This window comes from Suillus discolor (genome assembly GCF_016758755.1).
Source record: "Suillus discolor strain FC423 chromosome Unknown F5147scaffold_35, whole genome shotgun sequence".
Taxonomy (NCBI): Eukaryota; Fungi; Basidiomycota; class Agaricomycetes; order Boletales; family Suillaceae; genus Suillus; species Suillus discolor.
In genome coordinates, this window is record NW_024541282.1 from 277,451 (window position 1) to 297,155 (window position 19,705).

Genomic DNA, 19,705 nt, shown 5'->3' on the forward strand with positions numbered 1-19,705 from the left:
TACCGCCGACGGGAGCGGAGCCGGTAATATTAATACATACCAACTCAATCAGCTTGCCACAAGACACTGACTCCTCCAAGATAGTTTGACTGATCCGTCATAGACGACAAAGAGAATACAACATCCAAGTGACATGTGTAATATACTCAGATGCTGCATCCACCTTGTCCGATCCTCCAGGAGTGACACTATCATCATGGTGCTACTATTACTTTGCCCTGAGCTCAATCCGGCCGGACCCGCCGCTGTGAATGAATCATTCATCGACGTTAGCTGACGACCATCTCTGATATGATGAACACCGAAGATGATGTTACAGTGAGTGGATGTGATCTAAACTGCCTGAAACTGATAACAATGTTTCATCAGTCTGCTCGTGATTATACCGTCATTGGAGACGAACTGTATGCCCTGTCTAGAGATCAGGGTGATCTACATGCCCTCCAGCTAGCTATTGGTCATTACCACGCAGCCCTCACTGAAGATGTCCTTGATTCCCAATGCAGCAGAAGCGACCAACTTTTGAAGTTGGGCACAGCACTATCTCGGCGTTTCGATCTCGTTGGTGATACTGCTGACTTGGACGTTGCCATCGATTGCCACAGGGTGGCCATTGATCTTCAAACGCCGGATAGTCTTGATGTCCCTATCATGCACGTCAAGCATGCTCAAATGCTTATGAAACGCTTTGAGCTCCACGTAAACCAGTCAGACATTGATCTCGCAATTGAACAATACGCATGCATCTCCAATCAAACCGATCCTGCACACGAAGCATGGCTGGTTGCCCTCGCCGATGCACTGGTCACTCGATTTTCCCACTGGGGGGACGTCAGAGACCTCAGCCAAGCTATCCATCTATACGAATCTGTAGTCAACTTCGATGCCTCCAACGCACTCCCTTCTGTGCTTGGTAATCTATCCCTCGCGCATTTCTTTCGCTACCAACAGGAAGGTGATGCTCCAGATCTCACATCATCCATTGCCTACTCTACAGAAGCTCTCGATAAGATATCCTCCGAAGATCAAAACCGTTCCGTCTTGCTCAATAACGTTGCGAACGGCTTACTTCTTCGCTTCAAAAAGCTCGGGAGCACCGATGACTTGGAGCAAGCCATCAAATCCTATGGTTCTGTCATTGAACTATGTCCACCGGGACATAAAGGACGTCTCCGTGCCCTGAGTAATCTTGCGAGTGCAATAATGACCCGTTATGAACTCCAAGCGTCTCTAGTGGACCTTGAAATCTCCCTAGGTTATTTCCACGAAGCGCTCGATATCTGCCCCCAAAACCATCCAGATCGCCCCACATTGCTCGATAACCTTGCGACTACCCTCCGCAAGCGTTTTCAACACACCGGTGACATAATTGACTTGGAAACATCCATCGAAAATCATTATGAAGCACTACATGCATTGCCGCCGTCTCATCCCCATCGCTCTGATACATTATGCTCGCTTGGCAACGCCCTCCAGTCCCGATTTGCGTTTCAGGGGGATCCTGATGATCTCGTTGCAGCTGTAGACCGCTACAGTGAGGCTCTCCGCCAGCGACATCCATCACATCCAGAACGCGCTGACTTGTTAAACAACATTGGCAACGTCGCTTTCAACCTGTTTAGCGAACAGAGAAACCCTCGTAATCTCGACCTGGCCATCGAGCACTACTCTGAAGCGCTGCAGTTCAGCCCAGAAGGGTTTCGTCGATCGTTGCTACTTCACAATCTCGCTTCATCTCTTACGACGCGTTTCACATACCGCAATGATGCCAAGGACCTGGACCAGGCATTGGAGCTAGGTGCTTCTGCATTGGAACTACGTGAAAGAGGCAATGAATACAGATTGTCCTCTCACGTCATGCTGGCAAACGCAAAGGGTCTTAAATATGAGCTTGAAGGTGATCCTGCCATGCTTCAAGCTGCATTCCAACATCTTGACGAGGCACACGGTATGTGCACTCCTGGCCACCCCTCCCTTCTCGACATCTGGGAAGAGTATTCCTGTATCCACCTTCATGCCTATTCCAAGGCTCCGCAATCCATAAACCACTTGGAGGAAGCATTTCGGTACCTCAGAACTGCATCAACTCACGTATCCGGACGCCCGCTGCAAAAATTCCGCGTTGCGTTACGATGGATCAAAGAGGCGGAGGTATACAAGCACCCATCAGCGCTGGACGCCCACCAGATTGCTTTGAACATGTTCGACCGCTACGTCACGATGAAGCCATCCGTTGAATCACGACATCGCATAGTCCGTGAATACGCAGCCTCTTTGGCTGTAGACGCCGCATCGTGTGCCCTCAGACTTGGGTTGGTCACACTCGCCGTGGAGATGCTGGAGCACGGACGAGGTATTTTATGGACATACCTCGCGCGTTTCCGGACGCCGCTGGATGACTTGCAGAGCGCCGGTGAACATGGCTCTCAACTAGCCTCTGAGTTTGTAAGGCTGGGCTCCCTTCTTGAAGACGCAGCGTGTGGTGCTGTGACTGAAGAGGGGTTACAGCACTACCGAAGTCTCCTCCAGGAATGGGATGGTGTGGTAGATCAGATCCGGCTCGTAGACGGGTTTGGCGACTTTCTTCTCGCACAGAGCTTTTCTAAGCTTAAGGAAGCCGCAAAGAATGGACCAGTGATCATCACCAATGCCAGTCAATACTCCTGTGATGCAGTGATCGTCCATCACGAGCACGACCCAATCCACATCCCCCTACCCGACATCAACACATCTGATATCCTTCGATTGTCTCAACAGTTCAGGTACTTTGCTACCAATCGCAGCAGAGGACGCTCCGCAGAAAGGGAGCTTACTGAGTTACTACGTAAAACATGGGACACTGTCGTCTTTCCTGTAGTCAAAACACTAGAATCCTCTCTTCACCTTCCTCAAGGTTCAAGGATATGGTGGTGTCCCACTGGCCGTTTCAATAGCATCCCGCTTCATGCGGCAGCGCCGTTCCGGAGAGGCGAGAAAGGTCTGCCCAATTACTATATTTCATCATACACACCGACCCTTTCTGCCCTCCTGCGGTGCCAAAAACCACGTCACATTTCCAACGATAAGACCCCGCCACGGATCTTGGCAGTAGGACAGGCAGCACCCACTGGTGGTTTTTCAAAACTCGGGACGGTTGATGAAGAACTCGATTCGCTTCAAAGCATCTTACCGCCCGTCATGCCTATGACACGAATGACTGGCGAAAGCGCAACACGTTCGGAGTCCCTCCGCGCTATTCATTCAAGCCCTTGGGTTCACCTTGCCTGCCATGGGAAACAAGACGTGACTCGCCCTCTCAAGTCATGCTTTGCCATGAGCGATGGACCTCTGGCGCTCTTGGACATCGTTCGCGCACCATCCGATTCCGCAGAATTTGCATTCTTGTCGGCGTGCCACACCGCTGCTGGAGATAATAAAGCCCCAGACGAAGTTGTGCATCTTGCTGCTGGGATGCAGTTTGCTGGCTTCAGAGGAGTTGTTGGAACTATGTGGGCTGTGGATGACGCCGTCGTGGTCAATATGGTCTCGGCATTTTACGAGGCCCTCCTCGAAAGATCACCAAACGGACTAAATTCTGAGCATGCAGCAGTGGCTTTAAATACAGCCGCAAAGAGAGTGGATAAAACCGTTGTTCCACTGCAACAAAGGATTGTGTTCATCCATATTGGAATATGACTAGAAAGATGCTCAGGGAAAACGTACATACCAACTGAAAGGCTAGATACAGATACGCTGTATTATTTACGACTCCTAGAGGCAACACGTTTGCTTTTTCCTGGCCTCTTACTACCTCCCGCTCCCCCTCGTCCTGCCTTTGACCCGTGTCCTCCTCTTTTTCCTGGTGCAGAATCAAAATTGTCGGTAGAGGCTTTGGTATTTTGTTTTGACCTCCGGCCTTGACTACCAAAGCCGAATTTTTGATCGCGTGCATTACGCGTTATTTTCTTCCCACCAGGGCCTTTGGCATGCTTAGCAGGCCTGTCAGCAATGGCATCTTCAACTGCGATATCAAATGCATCGCCATCCGCGCCATCGGCCTCAGCATTTTCCAAGGCACCTTTGCGTTCTACGAGGACATTGGTGAGTTGATTGTCTCAGCAGAAATACAGACATACTTCTTTTGAGCCCTTTAAGTCGCTCTTCCATGTCCTTCTTGCTACGTTCTCTTTCCTTGAGCTTCTCCATCTGCACCTGCTTGCCAAACTTCTTCCCCTCCCTCTCTCTTCTCTTCTCTTCCGACTTCTTGATCCCGGCACGTTCATCGAGTAACCGTGAACGAAGACGCTCCATGTGCGCGTCGGACTTGACCATCTCTGCAAAATAATCTGAGGGGCGCGTAAAAGGCAGAGAATGAGAGGCAGCAAGCGTGCGGGCAGTATTGGCGGCATGTAGTGCTTGTTTGTAGCTAGATGCAAAATGAGCTTTTGTTAACGAAGCAAACCGGAAAGTGCACTGACAACGCAAGCTCGCGATTGAGGTCATCATCTACATCAACCTCTATTACTTGAGGATACGATATGACGAGGGTTTCTGTCCACGGTAATGATGGGTCGAGTCGGATTGACTCTCTTATGCGACGAAGAGCAACCTGCAATGGAAAGTAATTAAGTTTCGCATGTCACTTGATCAATGGATGAACACATACGGTATTGTCGATTTCGACTTTTTGTTCTGGAACTACATCTTCATCAACATGACCGTCTTCGAGATCATCAAGTGCCACTGGCTCTTCTTCATTTTCTGAACCATCTGAACCTGCTTCACTCCCATCTTCAAAATTTTCTTCGTATTCAACCTCCTCCCCCTCCTCTCCACTGTCACTGGCTGAGCCCTCGTCCGAATGTGGATGTGCAAGATATGGTCGGTTTGGATGCATGTCTGAGGCGGACTCGAAGTCTGGGATCTGGAGCTGGTCAGTTTCCGCCTCGAACCTTAATTGCTGAGTCGACTTCCTAATTTGGTTTACCGCCTTGTAAAATTTCACAAGTCTGCGGTGTGCTATTTTCAGTGTTCAACGTTCAGTGTTCACCAAGTTGCGAGCATATTTTACACGAGCAGAATAAAAGATGTACATGTTCATAAGACACATCATAGGACATAATTTTGTGAAGAATGTAGTGACAAAGATGCAACGCTATACGGGAATGGATGTGGTACTGAGTAATAGGACGGATAAAATGCTTGAGTTGTCATGATTTGTTGCCAGGCGGAAAGACTGGGTGGCACTCGTAGTATGACAGTGCTGGAGAAGGTGTAATAACAGAAATATTGCATGCTCTGCATCTCCGCAATACTCGAAGCGCGACAGGAGAGCACTGGCGTATTCCTCGAGGGGACATAGAGATAGTGCAGCAGCGAAGTAATCGATTACAAGGTGGATATCATCGAGCGTGCCGTCTTCTTTTAAACGAATAAGAAGACCTAGGGCAAAGTCAGAGCCTAGTACCTCATCGATTTTTTGCGATGCAGGATCTCCAGATAATGGGCTGTTTTGACACGGGGTGTAGTGAATACCAAGCTGTCGTTGTGCTCAGCTGATGATTGTAACTAGTAAGTGGTAAATCATGATATAAAGGTTAGCATGGATATTGTGAATGTTTACCTCACTGTTGTGGCCTGCGGAGTGTATCCGCAAGTGGATCATCTCAACCGACGATGGGAATTTCGTCTGTTTGGCCTCATACTTTGCATACCACGACGATGCACCGACCGGTGACAGATTCCAATTTGTGACTGCTGAACCTTTTCGGCATCGGTTCGTGAGCAGGATTCCTCGTATTAGGATAAATAATCTGAAATATAACCAACGCGGTACTCATCTGTATGAAACAATGTGGCGAGATATGCCTTCCGATCCTCCCCCGGCCATCAGGTACCTGTCAAACACATCTGTGCAGAGAAGACTGAAATACTTAGATCAGGTGCATCAGGAACGTATGTCACGCCCTGATTACTCAGGGTCGCTCTCATCTTCTTGAAAATGCGTGATTTGGACCGATGGACAATTCTGATCGGCCTGCCGGCGAAGCGTGCCCAAGTGTTTCTGAGAATTTTGAACCCTAGTTTGAAGGGGCCAGTCCCCTCTTGTGTGCGGATGTGCCGCAGACTGGCATGACGTGAGTCATTCGTTTCGAATGTAATTGAAATGGTTGCAGAACTGACGAGACGATATCATCGGCCAGGTATTCTTGTACATATCGAATGGAGCTTCCGAGTCAGAGAAGCATTAATATTGTTGGTCTAAACCATACAAGCGTCACAGCAAGAGGACCGGAAAAAAATATGTGCTTCCTTCCATGTGAAGTAGCGCGGTAGCGAACCTGCAGTGTGAAATGTACCTGTTCCCTGGATACTCGGTCAGTTGGTCACTTCGTGTGATGCATGATCAATTGCACCAACTTGAATGATTGTCCCGGCTAAGACACCTGCCTGATCACTCTGAATTTTTCCAACTTTGCACCTTGGTCAGGTTCCACAATTTGACAAAGTCGGTTAGGTTCCGTACCTTTTCTTGAATCCGTTTCGTGCATTTTTGGCATGGCAGTGCCATCACTTTCTGGACCATAACCAAAGAATACGTTTGCTCAGATTCGGGGTGTTGCCCAGAATGCCCTGTGGCGTCTAGATGAAAAATACATTGTTGCAGCTCGTTACGATGCTAAGTGAGGGACCCACACACTTACGAGACTCGTTTGTGCTCGTCTCAGCTACATAGTAACCGTTAACGCACCACCGGTATCTTCCATTGCCCCTAGGTATAGGGATGCTCAATTCTAACTGTCGTTGTCGTTTGCAAGCCAAACACACGCTAAGCGTCGCCAAACCTGTCCTAATTGGGACTTGTACCTAACCCTTACGGCGCCTGGCGCCAACACTTTGCTAGGAACCATGAGGATTAGGAGCACTGCTGAGGTTTAGGATGTGCTTTAAGACTGAAAGTGTTGGCGCTGCGCGCCGTAAGGGTTAGGTACAAGTCCCGCTTAGGACAGGTTTGGCGATGCTTGGCGTGTGTTTGGCTTGCAAACGAGAACGACATTTAAGTCCAGCTTCGTCTATCGGACGGCATAAAGGTCATTCCAACAGTGGTTGGGCTGGGGCCAAGCGTTAGCTCGGTTTGGACGCTGACGAGATTGCCGCTGGGTGGGCGGGAAACAAACTCGACAGGCGGACTGTCGGATGACCATTATATGCGCTAAGGTAGGCGGCTAGATACGATGATAGGTATGTATGTACGGGTATTCGAGATATAATCTAATGTGGCATGAAAAGGATTATATTGCGACGATAATGGGAGTGGCGGATGGGCGAAAATATGAGAAACGAGCGAGGATACTGTAGATACGAGCGAGTTGGACGTGTGGAACAGAGAAGAAAACGATGAAGAGAGGAGCCGAATACTTTCGCTCAGCTGCACGTGTGGTGCCGGTTCCTTCCGGGCACTCTGGAACCGGCACCTTTCACATAATTGCACGCATCCCTAAATTTGTTAGTCTATTATGCAACGAGGTACGAGCGGAGGAATAGTGTTTTGTCTTCAAGCGAAGATTCAAGATGACTTGGCTGATATCCTTCTTTTAAACATGATTAGTCAGATCTAGGGATTACCTGTTTGCAAATGCAAGTGTCCTAAGCCTGAGAGCGGCTGAGATGTGACAGGATTACCTTCGCTATTACTATGGTCTACCTGGTGAGAGGAGATTGAAGAGCCCAAGTACACAACATATATTGTGAACTTATCAGCGTAGCTATTGAATTGAAGAAGACTCTCAAGACCCGTGTTTGAACAATGTTGTAGCAGGACACTGTGGCATCGTCGTCCGAGCGGAAGGTAACAGGTGTCAAGCGGCGCACAGTGACCCTGGGGAAATATCATGTAATCAGTGAATAATCTTTGTTTTCCCATGATAATCCCCGTTAACGTCAACCAACAATTTCAAACGTTCAAACTTTGGACCTTGCGTCCAACCTGTTGACAGCGACATCAGCACAGCGGTTCTCAGTACTCAGTCCTTAGAGTTGGTTCCTCGGAAACAGATCTCACATGACTTGAGCGGTCACGGTATGTACCGATGTTGAACTTGTCTCATTATTATTGATCTCCTCGGGATTACAGAGTCTCAGAGTTTCACAGGGGACAATCGTCGCAGCTCGCTGTCGTGAATCATGATCAACTGCTGGTACACAATTATCCATTCTTATTGCGCCCATTATTTGACATCTCCCTGACATAAGATTCCCCCATCAAAAGTAGCTCTCAAAGTGCAGTGGCCACTTATAGAACTCAACAAAACGAAAGGGTCCCGTTTGTTCGCGCGAATTATGTACCCCAGAATGGCAAGCTGCTCATTTGACACTACGGTAGCTCTCGCAGCGCACGACTATTGATTGACAATATTAAATTGTGGTGCCATGATGTACCACTTGTCATCGTCTTCACGAATGACCACACTGATTCGTCGTAGTGATGCAAGTTCAGCGTAACTCGGCAAGCTTCACTCAGGGCTAGCAACCCTTACCCTGGTTATTATTACGACCGCTTTCTCGATGACTGGCCCAGTGATCGATGCTGCAAAACATTGCTGTGTCAGCAGTTTACCGTGACAGAATCATATTCGGATTGGAGCTCTTGTCACTCGACCCTTTCAAGTTGTACACACAGGAGGGGATCCGCGCGCAAGGTTTGAACATGGTCATATACGCTTATGCCAGGCCATCTGCGAGTGCATCCTTCTATGCAAGTGCTAGCGTGTGAGATAATGTACTTCGTAATCACAGAGTGACTCATGACGTCCCAACAGACACCATACATTTGTAGGATTCTCAGTCAGCTAGTCTGCATAGCCCTGCACGTTTTTATCGCTGCCAAGAAATGCCGTGAGCATCACGCCCGATAATCAGATAATATAAAAGACACACACGAAGGGTCTTCCTGCGTCACATATATAGCTGCCTTCAACATTTGCATGTCAAGATCATCCTTTCCCGTTATCTGATAATGACATCCTACCTTTTCCAACCAACAGGTGAGTGGAAGTTATGTAGCCGGTGTTGCATCTTTTTGTTTATCACCCTTTGCAAAAGTCCTGAAGTATATATCGATACTTCATATAATTGCCATGCTCTGTACTATTTTTAGGCTTGTTTACAGAGGTTGGATGCGTCACTTGTGGTGGGAGGATGCATGGGCAGCATTTTCACTGATCTCAGACGGTAGAAATTTTGCTGCATGCTGCATGATTCTGTAACTAACTACTGTATCCCCCAGTTATTTGCCTGCTATGCATCTGGATCCATACCTCGATAAGTTGTGAGTGTTCGTCTTCGCGCTCCAAGATTCACCTTACCTTTATGTCAGTCCCTACCTGGACCTTCTCTGTGGCTTTCACCTCCGTTGTCTGGTGCGCATCGTAGCTCATTTGGTTATGTTTCGAACTCACTAGTCCAGGGCTGCGCGTATGAGCATGATTTTCTCCATCATCCGAATTGCCAGCCCTTCAGGTCACAAGTACCAGAAATGGATCACCTATCTCATCACAGTATCCTTCGCGGGTATGTGGGCTGTAGTACTGGTATCGAAGGATAGCACGTGCGTTTTCACATGCCAGAAGACCATGCCAGTAGCGCTCTTGCAATTAATTAGTTGGTTCCTCTTTCTACTTTCTATACCTGTTATGGACCTCAAGTTCTTGGGTTCCTGCAGCGGATGTCGTCGCGGATGTTTCTCTCATTCTTGCGCCCCTGCTGTTCTGGAAAAATACAGGGCTCTCAAGCAACCACAAAATATTGATCCTCTCCCCATTCGGCGCATCGCTCCTTATCACTGCGATTACAATCCCCCACTCCGTAATGCTCCTCCACTCTGCCTCAGAAACGACGCTCATCATCGCTCACGTCAAGGTATGCGCGCACTTACTCGCATTCCTTTGTAACATCTGACAGATCTTAGGCCGCCCTCAGTCTCGTCGTCTGCAACCTCCTAGTGATCGTCACTTTGATATACCGCGTGTGCTGGAAGAGAACACTTGACCCGGACCAAACACTTGAATCTCCCATAATCTTTACGAGCGTTATCACGGCACAAATCCACGTCAGCGCGATTTCTATAACATCACCCCCTGTGCATGAGGAGACTACTCAAGATACTTAACGACGGGCGTTGACTGGGAAAACAGAAGATGAAAGACGCAAATGTCCTTTTTACCAAAGGGTGCGCTAGCACAGAAGAATGGAAAGCAATATTTAGATGATGGCGTTCAGTGATTAGAGTTGCCAAAGATGATGCGCAAGTACTTTATTCACCTTGGGATACAACGAGGTTTTATGTGTTGTACTACGGGTATTAAGCTTGTGGAATAACTGGGATTTAAATTTATCATGTGATTTGCAAAACCACATGCTTTTGGGTCATCGTCGTCAAGTATCTTGTTCTTCAGTTTCCCTGCCAGGCGATTACAATCTCACAGCGAACGCATGTCAAGGCACTTCCTCCACTGTACCAAAAACAGATCATCTGATATCACAAGATGCAAATACAACATGAACGGGGATCATTGCGCAATATATCATCCAGCACAGCGATCATCGAGCAATACATGAATCCAATGGTGCTGTACACTTCTGTCAGGACAAAAGACTCTCGTCAATGCACGAACGACCGCTCTCCACCCCTAATATTCCCGGCAGACTCATGCAAGAACAGCACAAAGACGCCAGTGATGATATACACGACGACGCTCGCCCACACTGGGACCCCGCGGTTCAAGACGAGAAGTGCACCGCCGAGCAAAGGGGCGATCATCCCGCCTCTAAGATCGATGCATATAAGTTAATTAGGTTGTTATTTTGGGATAATAAGACGACGATACGTACATTCGTGATAGCGCGGATGCAATGCCGCATGCTGTTCCCCGGACCTTGGTTCCGAAGATTTCTGGTGTCCAACTAGGAAGCATTAGTACTATGCACTCATATCAAGAAACTACTGGAACGTACCCATACAGTACAGCATACATGGTCTGCATCGGCTCTGTAAGAACAAGGAACAGACATATTTCGAGGAGAGCCACCCACCGTCGCACTAAGACTGATCCCCACCGAACTCACGCGCACCAAAAGCGCGCTTCTGACGAGCACGAACACAACACAAAAGAACGCCGTGACGAATGTGGTTGCAGCCAGCGAGCCCCGTCGGCCAAGAGGACTTTCAACCATATAGGCTCCGAGCTGCAGTCAACCGTCAAGCGTTAACATACCATGTAAACAAAGCAATGGAAAACATACGATAGCACCAGGACATCCTCCCATAGTAAATATTAAAACATCCCACAAGCTATGCTCTAGAGACTTGGTCGAAGTATCATCACTCGACCCAGTTTCGAGCAGCTTGGGGAGGTAGACATTAAACATCGTGTACGCTAGGTAGTCCACATGAAATACTGATGCTCCAGATGATGAATAGAAAACCCACCTAATGACATAAAGAACCACACGCCCCACATGAGCACCGTCGTCCGGAACCACTCGGGGGCCAAGACCATGCCGACACGGTCTAGCCATGCAAGCAGCGGCCGACGCACCCATCTAGGCAACACGCTCCCAACACGCTGCTTCATCTCAAAAGAAATCACGGATGACGGCCGTGGGCGTATAGTTCCTTGGCGAGGCCGCGAGCGCGCTTCGGGGATGGAGAAAAGGACTTTTGACTCCGACTCCGAGTCTCGAGACGAAGAGCGAGAGCGATGCCCCCGCGCAAGGCTTTGTCCATGCGGAGGCACCTCACCAACGGGAGTTATGAACGAATGTCCATCTAATGCATCATGAGTAGCTTCGGCCATCGACTGGTAGACTTTTGTTCCATTCTGATCGCTCGGAGTGCTACTGCCATCCGCACCTGTATCGAACAACGTCTCGTTATTTGCGCGAAGATCTTGGGAGTTGGAGTTAGGGAGGAATGGTACACGCTCCCCTGCAGATGCGTGTGCTTCAGAGGTAGGTGGAGGCCTGTCATCCACATCTTCTAGCTCTATCGGTAGCTCGGAGCCATTGAACCTAGAAATGAGCTGGAGACTTTCTAGTGCTTCTTGGTGACGACCGGCGTGTACAAGGTACCGCGGAGACTCGTGTAATCGGAAGAAGACCATGCGTGCGAGGAACATCGAAAGTGTCTGTAATGATCAAGGTCGGAGACAGTTATAAATCATCTGAGGGGTGAACATACGATGGTACCAAGGGATACGAGCATGAATTTCCAGCCTGTGTTCTGAGTAGCGACATCGCAGGGCTCGTTAGGGGGGCATGAGCGGGAAGGGATGACTATTAACGCAACGCCCGCAGATAGAACGGAGCCAAGGGAGAAAAAGACGGAAAGAGCCGTGACGAGATATTGTTTCCCATTAGGCATATGCTCGAGAAGAAGTGTGCCGTCAGTTGGCATTGAACCCTAAATTGATGCCCGATAAGAATAGGTCAACAAGGCGGAGATTAACGTACACCAACGGCGCTACCAAGAAAGAATAGGAGAACACATAATGACCAAAACGACCATGCAAACGATGAGAGGATACCGAATAAGGCAGTGAAAAAGAGCGTTGCGTTAAATGCAGCACTGCGTCCCAGGAGGTCAGAGCAGGTTCCCCAGCCCACAGCACCGAACATCATGCCGGCGAACATGGACGATGAAAGAGTCCCGATGTAGTTGTCAGGAACTAGGCGGGGGTTATATGATAACCCACTGTGGGCATGAAGGGAATTTACCTGAATAGTGTTGTTGTACTCTAGGAAGAATTATTGCAACGGCTTGAATCCACATCTGAGCGACATGTCAGAGAAGTGGGGAATGTTTTCGCGAACTACTCACATTATCTGCCATCCATCCTGATAGAGTATATCATAGTTAGTTATGATTGACAAAAATATCGTTGAATGGCCGCTGGCGAGAAATTGTAGCATGGTGCTCACCGAATCCGCATAATGACAGCAACGTCCATTGATAGCTCCCTGCTCGATGTTAGTGCCATATCAGAAATGCGAGGACGCGACGCACCCATCCCAATCCTATCAATGGTTTTGTCCAACGGCGTCCGTTTATCATACTCGGCATCCAAATCCACCTCGACGTCATCCATACCCTGTTCCGTGTCCTCAAAATAGGTCATCCTGTCCGCCCAGAAATCTGATACGCGGTAGGTGGCAGAGGCCATTTTTGGCTGCAGGGGTGCGACCGCTTATATATTTAGGGTTGATTACGCGAGTAAGACGCCAGCAAGGTTGCAGCCTGGCAGATCGCGAAGATGTGTTGCTATATTTGATAGTAAAAGGCCCGTGTGCACTGCACTTAGACTCTGGATGGATGAAACTTGATGGAAGCTTGCCGGATGAGCGGGACTCGTTGATGACGATAAGGAAGTATGAAGGACTCCTAAAGCAAGTAGAAGAGTGCACTTTGCACTAGTACTTATATGTTGTGCCACATTTGAAACTTGATTTCGTTTCGAACTGACGTTTCAAGTTCTGACCGCAATCGACAATGTTTCATCAAGGCTGTAACTACGTTTAATAGCAGTCCGTTTTATCCATCTGCAGGTTTAGATAGTGGCCCGACAGTCCGAGAAATGTACTAACGTGCACTGTACGCCGGTAGTTCTTCTTGATCTCCAACATCATCTCCGAGCTTCCTCACCTGCCTATCCACCCTCCATCTCCACTCATTTCCTTCCAGCCACTTGAAAGATGAACCACCAAAATTTACTGAGACGTCACACTCCCCAGACACACCCACAGCAGCATACACATCAATCCCGCTGCGGTTCTGCAAATATATACCGGTAAACGCATCTGGCAAGCGTTGACCGTCGATCGTGAAGAACATTGTACCTGTATGAAAAGAATATGCGCAACCGATTGTATGGCCAACGACAGACGTAATGGGTGGGAAGCCCAGTGGGAAGCAAGGACGCCCGCCATCTGGGTCCTCAAAGAATTTGTGGAAGTCGTCGAGGTGAAGGCCTGCGCTCAATCGATTCCAGCCTGGGAGCCTCCATGATGGGTACGGTCTGCAAGCAGTTCCTGACCGACAAAAAATGAGGTGAGGCGAAAGGAGCGAAAATATGCATACCAATTGCGATTACGCCACCTTTGGATGGGTCTGTCATTTTGTTTACAGTGATCTCAAAGTATACTCCACCATCCATTGGAAAGTGATATTGACCAGCGACGATTGGCAGGTTGCTGAGGAGACATGTATCTGGGCAGCCCACTCTAGAGCGTATCTGCGAGAGTCTGCCCTTCCCGACTGAGTTATGGACTACGGCGACAGAGGAAGAGTCGTGAGCTTGCATTCCCCATTCTAAGCATCCATTGCTGTCGATGTCCGCGATGGTTCGGGAGGGTAGAATTGCTGACGATTCAACAGGATGTCTTTTACAGAACTCGAGGGCTGTTTCGTAACTTTCATCTGAGGCTTCGTTCTGAAGACCGTAAGTGGATGATCGTTCTACTGCAGGTGCCCACTCAGGAGGAGCACCTGGCAGAACCTCTGGGTGCCGGGGAGCACGTTGCTGACAGTGTTGTTTGAACCAGTCCATGCAGTTTGGAGTTGAAACTTGAATGTACGCACAATAGGAGCCACTGCTATTATATCTGAAAGTCGTAGCGGAGTTTGAAAACAGCATATTGTGGTCTCAAAGTCATCAGCAGAGGCCCATTGAAAGGTTTGCATTGACCCATCTGGTGCAAGAATCTCGGCTTGACTGTACGCCAGCTGATCCATAAATCTAGTATATTAAGGTACTTTAACATTTGATCTTCAGATATACTGTGAAAATGAAATCTTGCCTATGATTCATTTGCCCCCATAAGCGCCACTTTGCACTCCTAGACCTGAATAGACAAATAGAAATACGAAAAACTAACGCTGCAAACGGTATCGGTGGAGATGGAAGGTCCGGGTAGGTCCAGTTGGCACCACTGGTATGATTTATGTTCGACAATCATTACAGGAGGGAATGACAACGAACCGCGAGCCTCGGTTTCATCTGGTAAACTAGAGATGAGCCTGCGAGATGCAAGACAAGTATCACCAACCTCACCGGAAATCATCAAGGCATCCCGGGCTACACTGGCCATATAAGTGCTTTTCTTTCATTGATGATCAATCCTAGAGTCCAACATGGCCATAAACGACAGCTCGGGGAGCTTTCGCGCTCTAATTGTCATCAACCAGCGTCTTTGCTGCTGATTCTGAATTCGATTGGATCGAATACTTTGAAGAACATGGCTTATGTGGCAGCCACCTCACCGATGTCCACTCCTTCAAGACTGAGCACATCGTCAGCAATTGACAGGTAGCATTATTCAAGCAAGACAAACGCACGCATCTATGCTGAATCTATCGTCTGGTATTTTCTTATAGGCTTGGCACTCGTCCATCAAGAAGTCGAGGAACGATTGATAGTCAAGGTTGCTTATTCCATAGGGACCACTTAGGAGCTGCAGAAACGCCGACCTGGACGAGTAAAACATGTCAGCGCAGTACCCATTAGTGAGAAACAAGCTTACAAGTGCGACAGGTAAGTATTTGTGCGAAGAGATTATGATATTTGACTGGAGGTGGGTCAGGTTGAACCACGAGACTAAGCTCGACGCGCTACTGACGGAAGCATGGATGGGGTTTAACACAGGGATGATTAGTACGACATGAATGAGGCCTGAGGCTTTGTAGCACAGCGGGGACGAGGCTTAAGCTTGACACACGCACAACAGTTCTTGTCACGGTATCATTGAAAAAAGATACATACGAGTTGGACTATAATTACACGAGGGATTCTCAGTAGCGATTCTGGAACGGGGAGTGCGCATGACATCGCATGAAGTTCAAGAAGAATTCCAGATGTGAGTGACGTTAAGTTGGTGTCACCCATTCCCTGAGCAGTTCTTGCCACTAGGTCCTTGAGGCGGATTTTAAATCCGGAAAATCCATGACAGCTTGACGCCAGCGCTGTATTCGAAGTGAGTAAATATAGCCAACATCCAGCGCACCTTTTGGCAATTCAATATCCCCAGTAGTGCCAACGGTAAGGCAACGACGCCGACCAAAACTGGCAGGAGCCGCGGAGGGAGACGAGGACGCTGTATTACTGAGTCACCGGGTAAGCATATAGAAATCAAATGCGACAGCGAGCAGTTGACTTTGAAAAAGAGGGAATTATATAAATCCATCATTGAAATTAATTGATTGAACCGGCAACTTGCGCAACATCAACGTACGGACATTTATGATTTCATTACACGTTCAACTCTCCTCCCGAAGCACGTTTACACCTAGACTGTCTATCGACGGTTTACCTCATATACAGGCTGGTCACCAGTCTAGTTTACACCGGGCGAGTATCTGTGGAGTAGCTGTACCTGAGGCCAGGATTCGAGTAGTATTGTTAAAATCGGAAGCCCGCCGAGTACGGTGTCAACAAAGAAAGGGAAGCCAATACTCACTGAGTACTGAGTAACAGTGTTTGTCGGCCGAGTCGGGGATTGGCGCACAATGTATAAACATGCGGCCATTCCACGGCTGAGACCATAACAAGGTCACCTATCCCTGGTTTGTGCACCAACAACAATTGGACTGGCCGATCTTTTTTTTTTGGCTGTTGGACCCTTTTGAAATTGCAAAGGACTCTGGCCAGGAATTGGAAGACGTAGATGCACAATGCATGGTCATAGCTGAGGCCAAGGAATTGCAGTTGCGTTGCACTACACGCGCTTGAGCAATCGACGTTGATCGCTTACTTTGAACAGCTGTATATTCTGTATCACTACGTGATAAGGCTTCCTGGAGCTTAATTATGAATTCACTGGGAACCAGTCAGTTCCTATTGTCCTCACGCACATGTACTATCTTGCTCACGTGTTATTGGCACCTGTAGTTTTGACCACTTCCGATTGTACGAAACCGATCGACAATGACGGCTACCCGACACATTGACCAGCGATGGCCATGTCGCAGTGCATAAAATGGAGCCTCGCTCGAATTTTGTGGCTGCCACATTAAATCTTTCGTAGTTGTCGTCGCATCATTGCCCACCTACATTCTTAACTCCGCATCATCATCATTTCTCTCTGAAAGTTGCAGGCTAGCAAGGTTCGTGCTGATATCTTCTAAATCTTGCAAATGAATCTCACCTCCGAGTCACTAGCGGTACCCATCAGTCATGAACCAAGTTCGTCATGCCACCCTAGAACTGTTAGATCTGCCCGTCGAAATCCTCGTATACATATTCAGCCATCTGGATGGCTACGAACTGGCGCGAGCACATCAAGTAAGGACAAACTTTTCTATTTCCAAATTATTAACTCGGTCTCTCTCCAGGTATGCCACAATATTCGACACATGATTGACTCTTCCTCGGAGTTGTTATATCCGATTGACCTCAAGTATTTCAACTCCATTCCAGTCCCTTCACCTGGACCAGATCACACCGTCGCATCGCTTCGCGAATCACTTCGACAAAGCGAATTTGCATGGCAGAAAGCCGAATATTTCAAAAGTAATCCCGTCTCTATACCGTATACGTATATCACCCATGACGTGTTCATGTGGTCTGGCGGTATTCTGGCACTCGATGTGCAGGATGAAAATCGACTAAGGTTTTTGCAGCCGCAAGTGACAGACCCTGATCATTCCAATAGCACAAGCTTACGTGAATGGGACTACCACTTCGATGGCGAATTCCCACTGTGCGATTTTTCACCCATACAAGACCTTTTGATTTGCCTTGTCAAAGCATCCCCAGGGTCAGTAGTTCCTTCAAGTTGCATCTTAGTGACTCAATCAACGTAAATAAAGGGAAAGTCACGCCTGTGATCTTATTTTCAGGTCGCTTTCAGAGCCTGATGAAGTCCATCCTGAAGCTGGATCCGCTGTGGTAAAAACCATCGACGAAGAGGTCGACTTCGAATCATTGGACCCATCCACTGTGTCATTCTCCATTTTCGGGAATTATTGTGGCATTTTGTTCAGTGAGGTTCTCAACGAAGATGGTGACCTGGTCGAAATTTTGCAAATTTGGAACTGGAAGTCAAAGGACGTTTCTCTGGTCAGTGAACCTCCTGATTCAGTGTTGTGACTCGTGACTTACCTGGACTTGTAGTGCCTCAAGCCGGCTCATGAAATTCTGCATTTCACTTTTCTAACAAACGAAACAATTCTCGTCGTCAACAGCGAGGAACTACTGTTATATTCCCTCGTTGATTTCCCCAATGCTCTTCATCTTACTGCCAAATTCTCGCTCCCTGCCTTGCCGACATCCTGTAGATATGAAGAAATCCGTATCAAGGACTCCATCTCGTCCCATTCCCGCATGCATGATCATATCATCAATATCAACATGAAGATTCTTGGGGACCGCGATAGCGTCCCTTCAAGTTGTGTCGCACTGTATGTCGAGCGCAACACCCTGTTGGAACTCCAGTCGACCTACACGCGCCAATATGGAAAAGCAAGCGACAGTTCCCCTAATTTGCCTTGGTCTGAATGGGGGCTAAAATATACCCGATCCTTCAGAGGAGACTTGCTTGATACTTGCAAAAATGTCGTCTTTGGTTTACGGGCTGTATCTTTTGTCGGCTCCCAGATAAGGCATCCTTTGCCGCGAGCACTGTGTATCCGCGATTTCAACCCTCATCGAGTAGCGGACTTCAAGGCTGGGAATGGCATTAGATGGAATCAACGACTCATCGAGGGCAACTTATTGGATTCATGTCCGGATATGTTCCTCGAGCCACTTGGGTCTGGACTTCCGTATATCGAGACTATCACTGAAGAGAAGTTCATTGGAGTCGATTTAATAGCAGAAGGAAACAAGGTGATGGTGCTATCCTTCGATTTCGTGGGCAGACTTAAGAGCCCCAGGATACCGGATGACCCGTATATTGTCCAGAATGAACCTGTGAGCAAGAGCATCGAGATACTCAATTTCGAGTAGTTATTTATCTCAAGCTTCATGTTATTTGAGCCTTTCAATTCATTCTGCGTCTTATTTGCGCGTTGCGTACTTGAGTGTTAACGTGCTTTCTGTTGCTAGGCCTATCGAGCGCGATTGACTTTCATTTGATTATTATTATTCAACGTCTATGCTGATAACAACCTTACGGAGATATTCTTCAGCACGAGCGCAGTGATTAGGATCCAACTGTTACCTTGGTATTAGATTTGGGTGGCTGATGTGTGCTATTGAGTGTTCGCTGCAGTATGCATCAGCCGCCTATGACTGGAGAGTTCGTAAGCCTGGGTGGCTCATAATTTCAAAAAGACCTTCGTGATGCATAAATTCAGTCTCATGCTTAATGTACGCACATAGGAGCCACTGCTATTATATCTGAAAGTCGTAGCTGGCAATTCAATATCCCAAGTAGTGCCAACGGTAAGGCAACGATGCCGACTAAAACTGGCAGGAACCACGGAGGAAGACGACGACGCTGTATTACTGAGTCACCGGGTAAGTATATGGAAATCAAATGCGACGGCGAGCAGTTGACTTTGAAAAAGAGGGAATTATGTAAATCCATCATTGAAATTGAATCGGCAATTTGCGCAACATCAACGGACATTTCATGACACGTTCAGCTCTCCTCCCGAAGCACGTTTACACCTAGACTGTCTATCGACGGTTTACCTCATATACAGGCTGGTCACCAGTCTAGTTTACACCGG

At 48.0% G+C, this 19,705-nt stretch overlaps 7 protein-coding genes across 7 annotated transcripts; 3 read left to right on the plus strand and 4 right to left on the minus strand.

Moving 5' to 3' along the window:
- The first annotated feature begins 73 nt into the window (after positions 1-73).
- F5147DRAFT_229441 (CHAT domain-containing protein) lies at positions 74-3,706 on the plus strand. Its single transcript, XM_041428720.1, has 2 exons — positions 74-318; positions 370-3,706. Exons 1-2 carry the CDS (start codon positions 292-294, stop codon positions 3,673-3,675), a joined length of 3,333 nt encoding a protein of 1,110 aa, XP_041291656.1. The 5' UTR covers positions 74-291; the 3' UTR covers positions 3,676-3,706.
- F5147DRAFT_229438 (eukaryotic rRNA processing) lies at positions 3,707-4,940 on the minus strand. The gene is made up of 4 exons (XM_041428719.1): positions 4,646-4,940; positions 4,458-4,588; positions 4,116-4,405; positions 3,707-4,066 (listed from the first exon to the last, which is right to left on the minus strand). The coding sequence occupies exons 1-4, from the start codon at positions 4,874-4,876 to the stop codon at positions 3,738-3,740; spliced, it is 981 nt and encodes a 326-aa protein (XP_041291657.1). The 5' UTR covers positions 4,877-4,940; the 3' UTR covers positions 3,707-3,737.
- Positions 4,941-8,801: 3,861 nt separating this feature from the next.
- F5147DRAFT_229527 (uncharacterized protein) lies at positions 8,802-10,314 on the plus strand. Its single transcript, XM_041428721.1, has 7 exons — positions 8,802-9,023; positions 9,082-9,210; positions 9,266-9,307; positions 9,356-9,398; positions 9,446-9,639; positions 9,701-9,897; positions 9,947-10,314. Exons 1-7 carry the CDS (start codon positions 8,996-8,998, stop codon positions 10,145-10,147), a joined length of 834 nt encoding a protein of 277 aa, XP_041291658.1. The 5' UTR covers positions 8,802-8,995; the 3' UTR covers positions 10,148-10,314.
- Positions 10,315-10,333: 19 nt separating this feature from the next.
- Positions 10,334-13,187, minus strand: F5147DRAFT_700832 (MFS general substrate transporter). The gene is made up of 12 exons (XM_041437703.1): positions 13,043-13,187; positions 12,958-12,996; positions 12,857-12,873; positions 12,754-12,808; positions 12,490-12,704; positions 12,218-12,439; positions 11,468-12,164; positions 11,281-11,414; positions 11,071-11,223; positions 10,993-11,015; positions 10,870-10,941; positions 10,334-10,805 (listed from the first exon to the last, which is right to left on the minus strand). Exons 1-12 carry the CDS (start codon positions 13,152-13,154, stop codon positions 10,640-10,642), a joined length of 1,905 nt encoding a protein of 634 aa, XP_041291659.1. The 5' UTR covers positions 13,155-13,187; the 3' UTR covers positions 10,334-10,639.
- A 320-nt stretch (positions 13,188-13,507) lies between these two features.
- Positions 13,508-14,594, minus strand: F5147DRAFT_700835 (uncharacterized protein). The gene is made up of 2 exons (XM_041437704.1): positions 14,114-14,594; positions 13,508-14,064 (listed from the first exon to the last, which is right to left on the minus strand). The coding sequence occupies exons 1-2, from the start codon at positions 14,580-14,582 to the stop codon at positions 13,616-13,618; spliced, it is 918 nt and encodes a 305-aa protein (XP_041291660.1). The 5' UTR covers positions 14,583-14,594; the 3' UTR covers positions 13,508-13,615.
- Positions 14,595-14,871: 277 nt separating this feature from the next.
- Positions 14,872-15,379, minus strand: F5147DRAFT_637578 (uncharacterized protein; the record flags this gene model as incomplete). Its single annotated transcript, XM_041432949.1, has 3 exons — positions 15,371-15,379; positions 15,087-15,315; positions 14,872-15,032 (listed from the first exon to the last, which is right to left on the minus strand). The coding sequence occupies exons 2-3, from the start codon at positions 15,121-15,123 to the stop codon at positions 14,872-14,874; spliced, it is 198 nt and encodes a 65-aa protein (XP_041291661.1). The 5' UTR covers positions 15,124-15,315; positions 15,371-15,379.
- A 1,502-nt stretch (positions 15,380-16,881) lies between these two features.
- Positions 16,882-19,077, plus strand: F5147DRAFT_700840 (uncharacterized protein). The gene is given in 6 exon segments (XM_041437705.1): positions 16,882-17,134; positions 17,190-17,312; positions 17,363-17,787; positions 17,840-18,089; positions 18,144-19,015; positions 19,026-19,077. The coding sequence occupies 4 exon segments, from the start codon at positions 17,205-17,207 to the stop codon at positions 18,975-18,977; spliced, it is 1,617 nt and encodes a 538-aa protein (XP_041291662.1). The 5' UTR covers positions 16,882-17,134; positions 17,190-17,204; the 3' UTR covers positions 18,978-19,015; positions 19,026-19,077.
- Positions 19,078-19,705: the final 628 nt, after the last annotated feature.

What these genes read in the sequence shown, in the direction of transcription:
- F5147DRAFT_700832 (XM_041437703.1), bottom strand. Translation starts at nt 13,154, where the DNA reads ATGACCTATTTTGAGGACACGGAACAGGGTATGGATGACGTCGAGGTG. An exon ending in CATTGATAGGATTGGGATGG is followed by an intron (nt 12,997 to 13,042) that starts GTGCGTCGCGTC and finishes AACATCGAGCAG; the next exon opens with GGAGCTATCAATGGACGTTG. An exon ending in GAGGATGTCCTGGTGCTATC is followed by an intron (nt 11,224 to 11,280) that starts GTATGTTTTCCA and finishes GGTTGACTGCAG; the next exon opens with CTCGGAGCCTATATGGTTGA.
- F5147DRAFT_700840 (XM_041437705.1), top strand. Translation starts at nt 17,205, where the DNA reads ATGAACCAAGTTCGTCATGCCACCCTAGAACTGTTAGATCTGCCCGTC. An exon ending in AACTGGCGCGAGCACATCAA is followed by an intron (nt 17,313 to 17,362) that starts GTAAGGACAAAC and finishes GTCTCTCTCCAG; the next exon opens with GTATGCCACAATATTCGACA. An exon ending in CTTGTCAAAGCATCCCCAGG is followed by an intron (nt 17,788 to 17,839) that starts GTCAGTAGTTCC and finishes ACGTAAATAAAG; the next exon opens with GGAAAGTCACGCCTGTGATC.
- F5147DRAFT_700835 (XM_041437704.1), bottom strand. Translation starts at nt 14,582, where the DNA reads ATGGACTGGTTCAAACAACACTGTCAGCAACGTGCTCCCCGGCACCCA. An exon ending in AGGTGGCGTAATCGCAATTG is followed by an intron (nt 14,065 to 14,113) that starts GTATGCATATTT and finishes TTTGTCGGTCAG; the next exon opens with GAACTGCTTGCAGACCGTAC.
- F5147DRAFT_229438 (XM_041428719.1), bottom strand. Translation starts at nt 4,876, where the DNA reads ATGCATCCAAACCGACCATATCTTGCACATCCACATTCGGACGAGGGC. An exon ending in CTCAATCGCGAGCTTGCGTT is followed by an intron (nt 4,406 to 4,457) that starts GTCAGTGCACTT and finishes TTTTGCATCTAG; the next exon opens with CTACAAACAAGCACTACATG. An exon ending in ACTTAAAGGGCTCAAAAGAA is followed by an intron (nt 4,067 to 4,115) that starts GTATGTCTGTAT and finishes ATGTCCTCGTAG; the next exon opens with AACGCAAAGGTGCCTTGGAA.
- F5147DRAFT_229441 (XM_041428720.1), top strand. Translation starts at nt 292, where the DNA reads ATGATGAACACCGAAGATGATGTTACA. An exon ending in ACACCGAAGATGATGTTACA is followed by an intron (nt 319 to 369) that starts GTGAGTGGATGT and finishes ATGTTTCATCAG; the next exon opens with TCTGCTCGTGATTATACCGT.
- F5147DRAFT_229527 (XM_041428721.1), top strand. Translation starts at nt 8,996, where the DNA reads ATGACATCCTACCTTTTCCAACCAACAG. An exon ending in CTACCTTTTCCAACCAACAG is followed by an intron (nt 9,024 to 9,081) that starts GTGAGTGGAAGT and finishes CCTTTGCAAAAG; the next exon opens with TCCTGAAGTATATATCGATA. An exon ending in ATTTTCACTGATCTCAGACG is followed by an intron (nt 9,211 to 9,265) that starts GTAGAAATTTTG and finishes TGTATCCCCCAG; the next exon opens with TTATTTGCCTGCTATGCATC.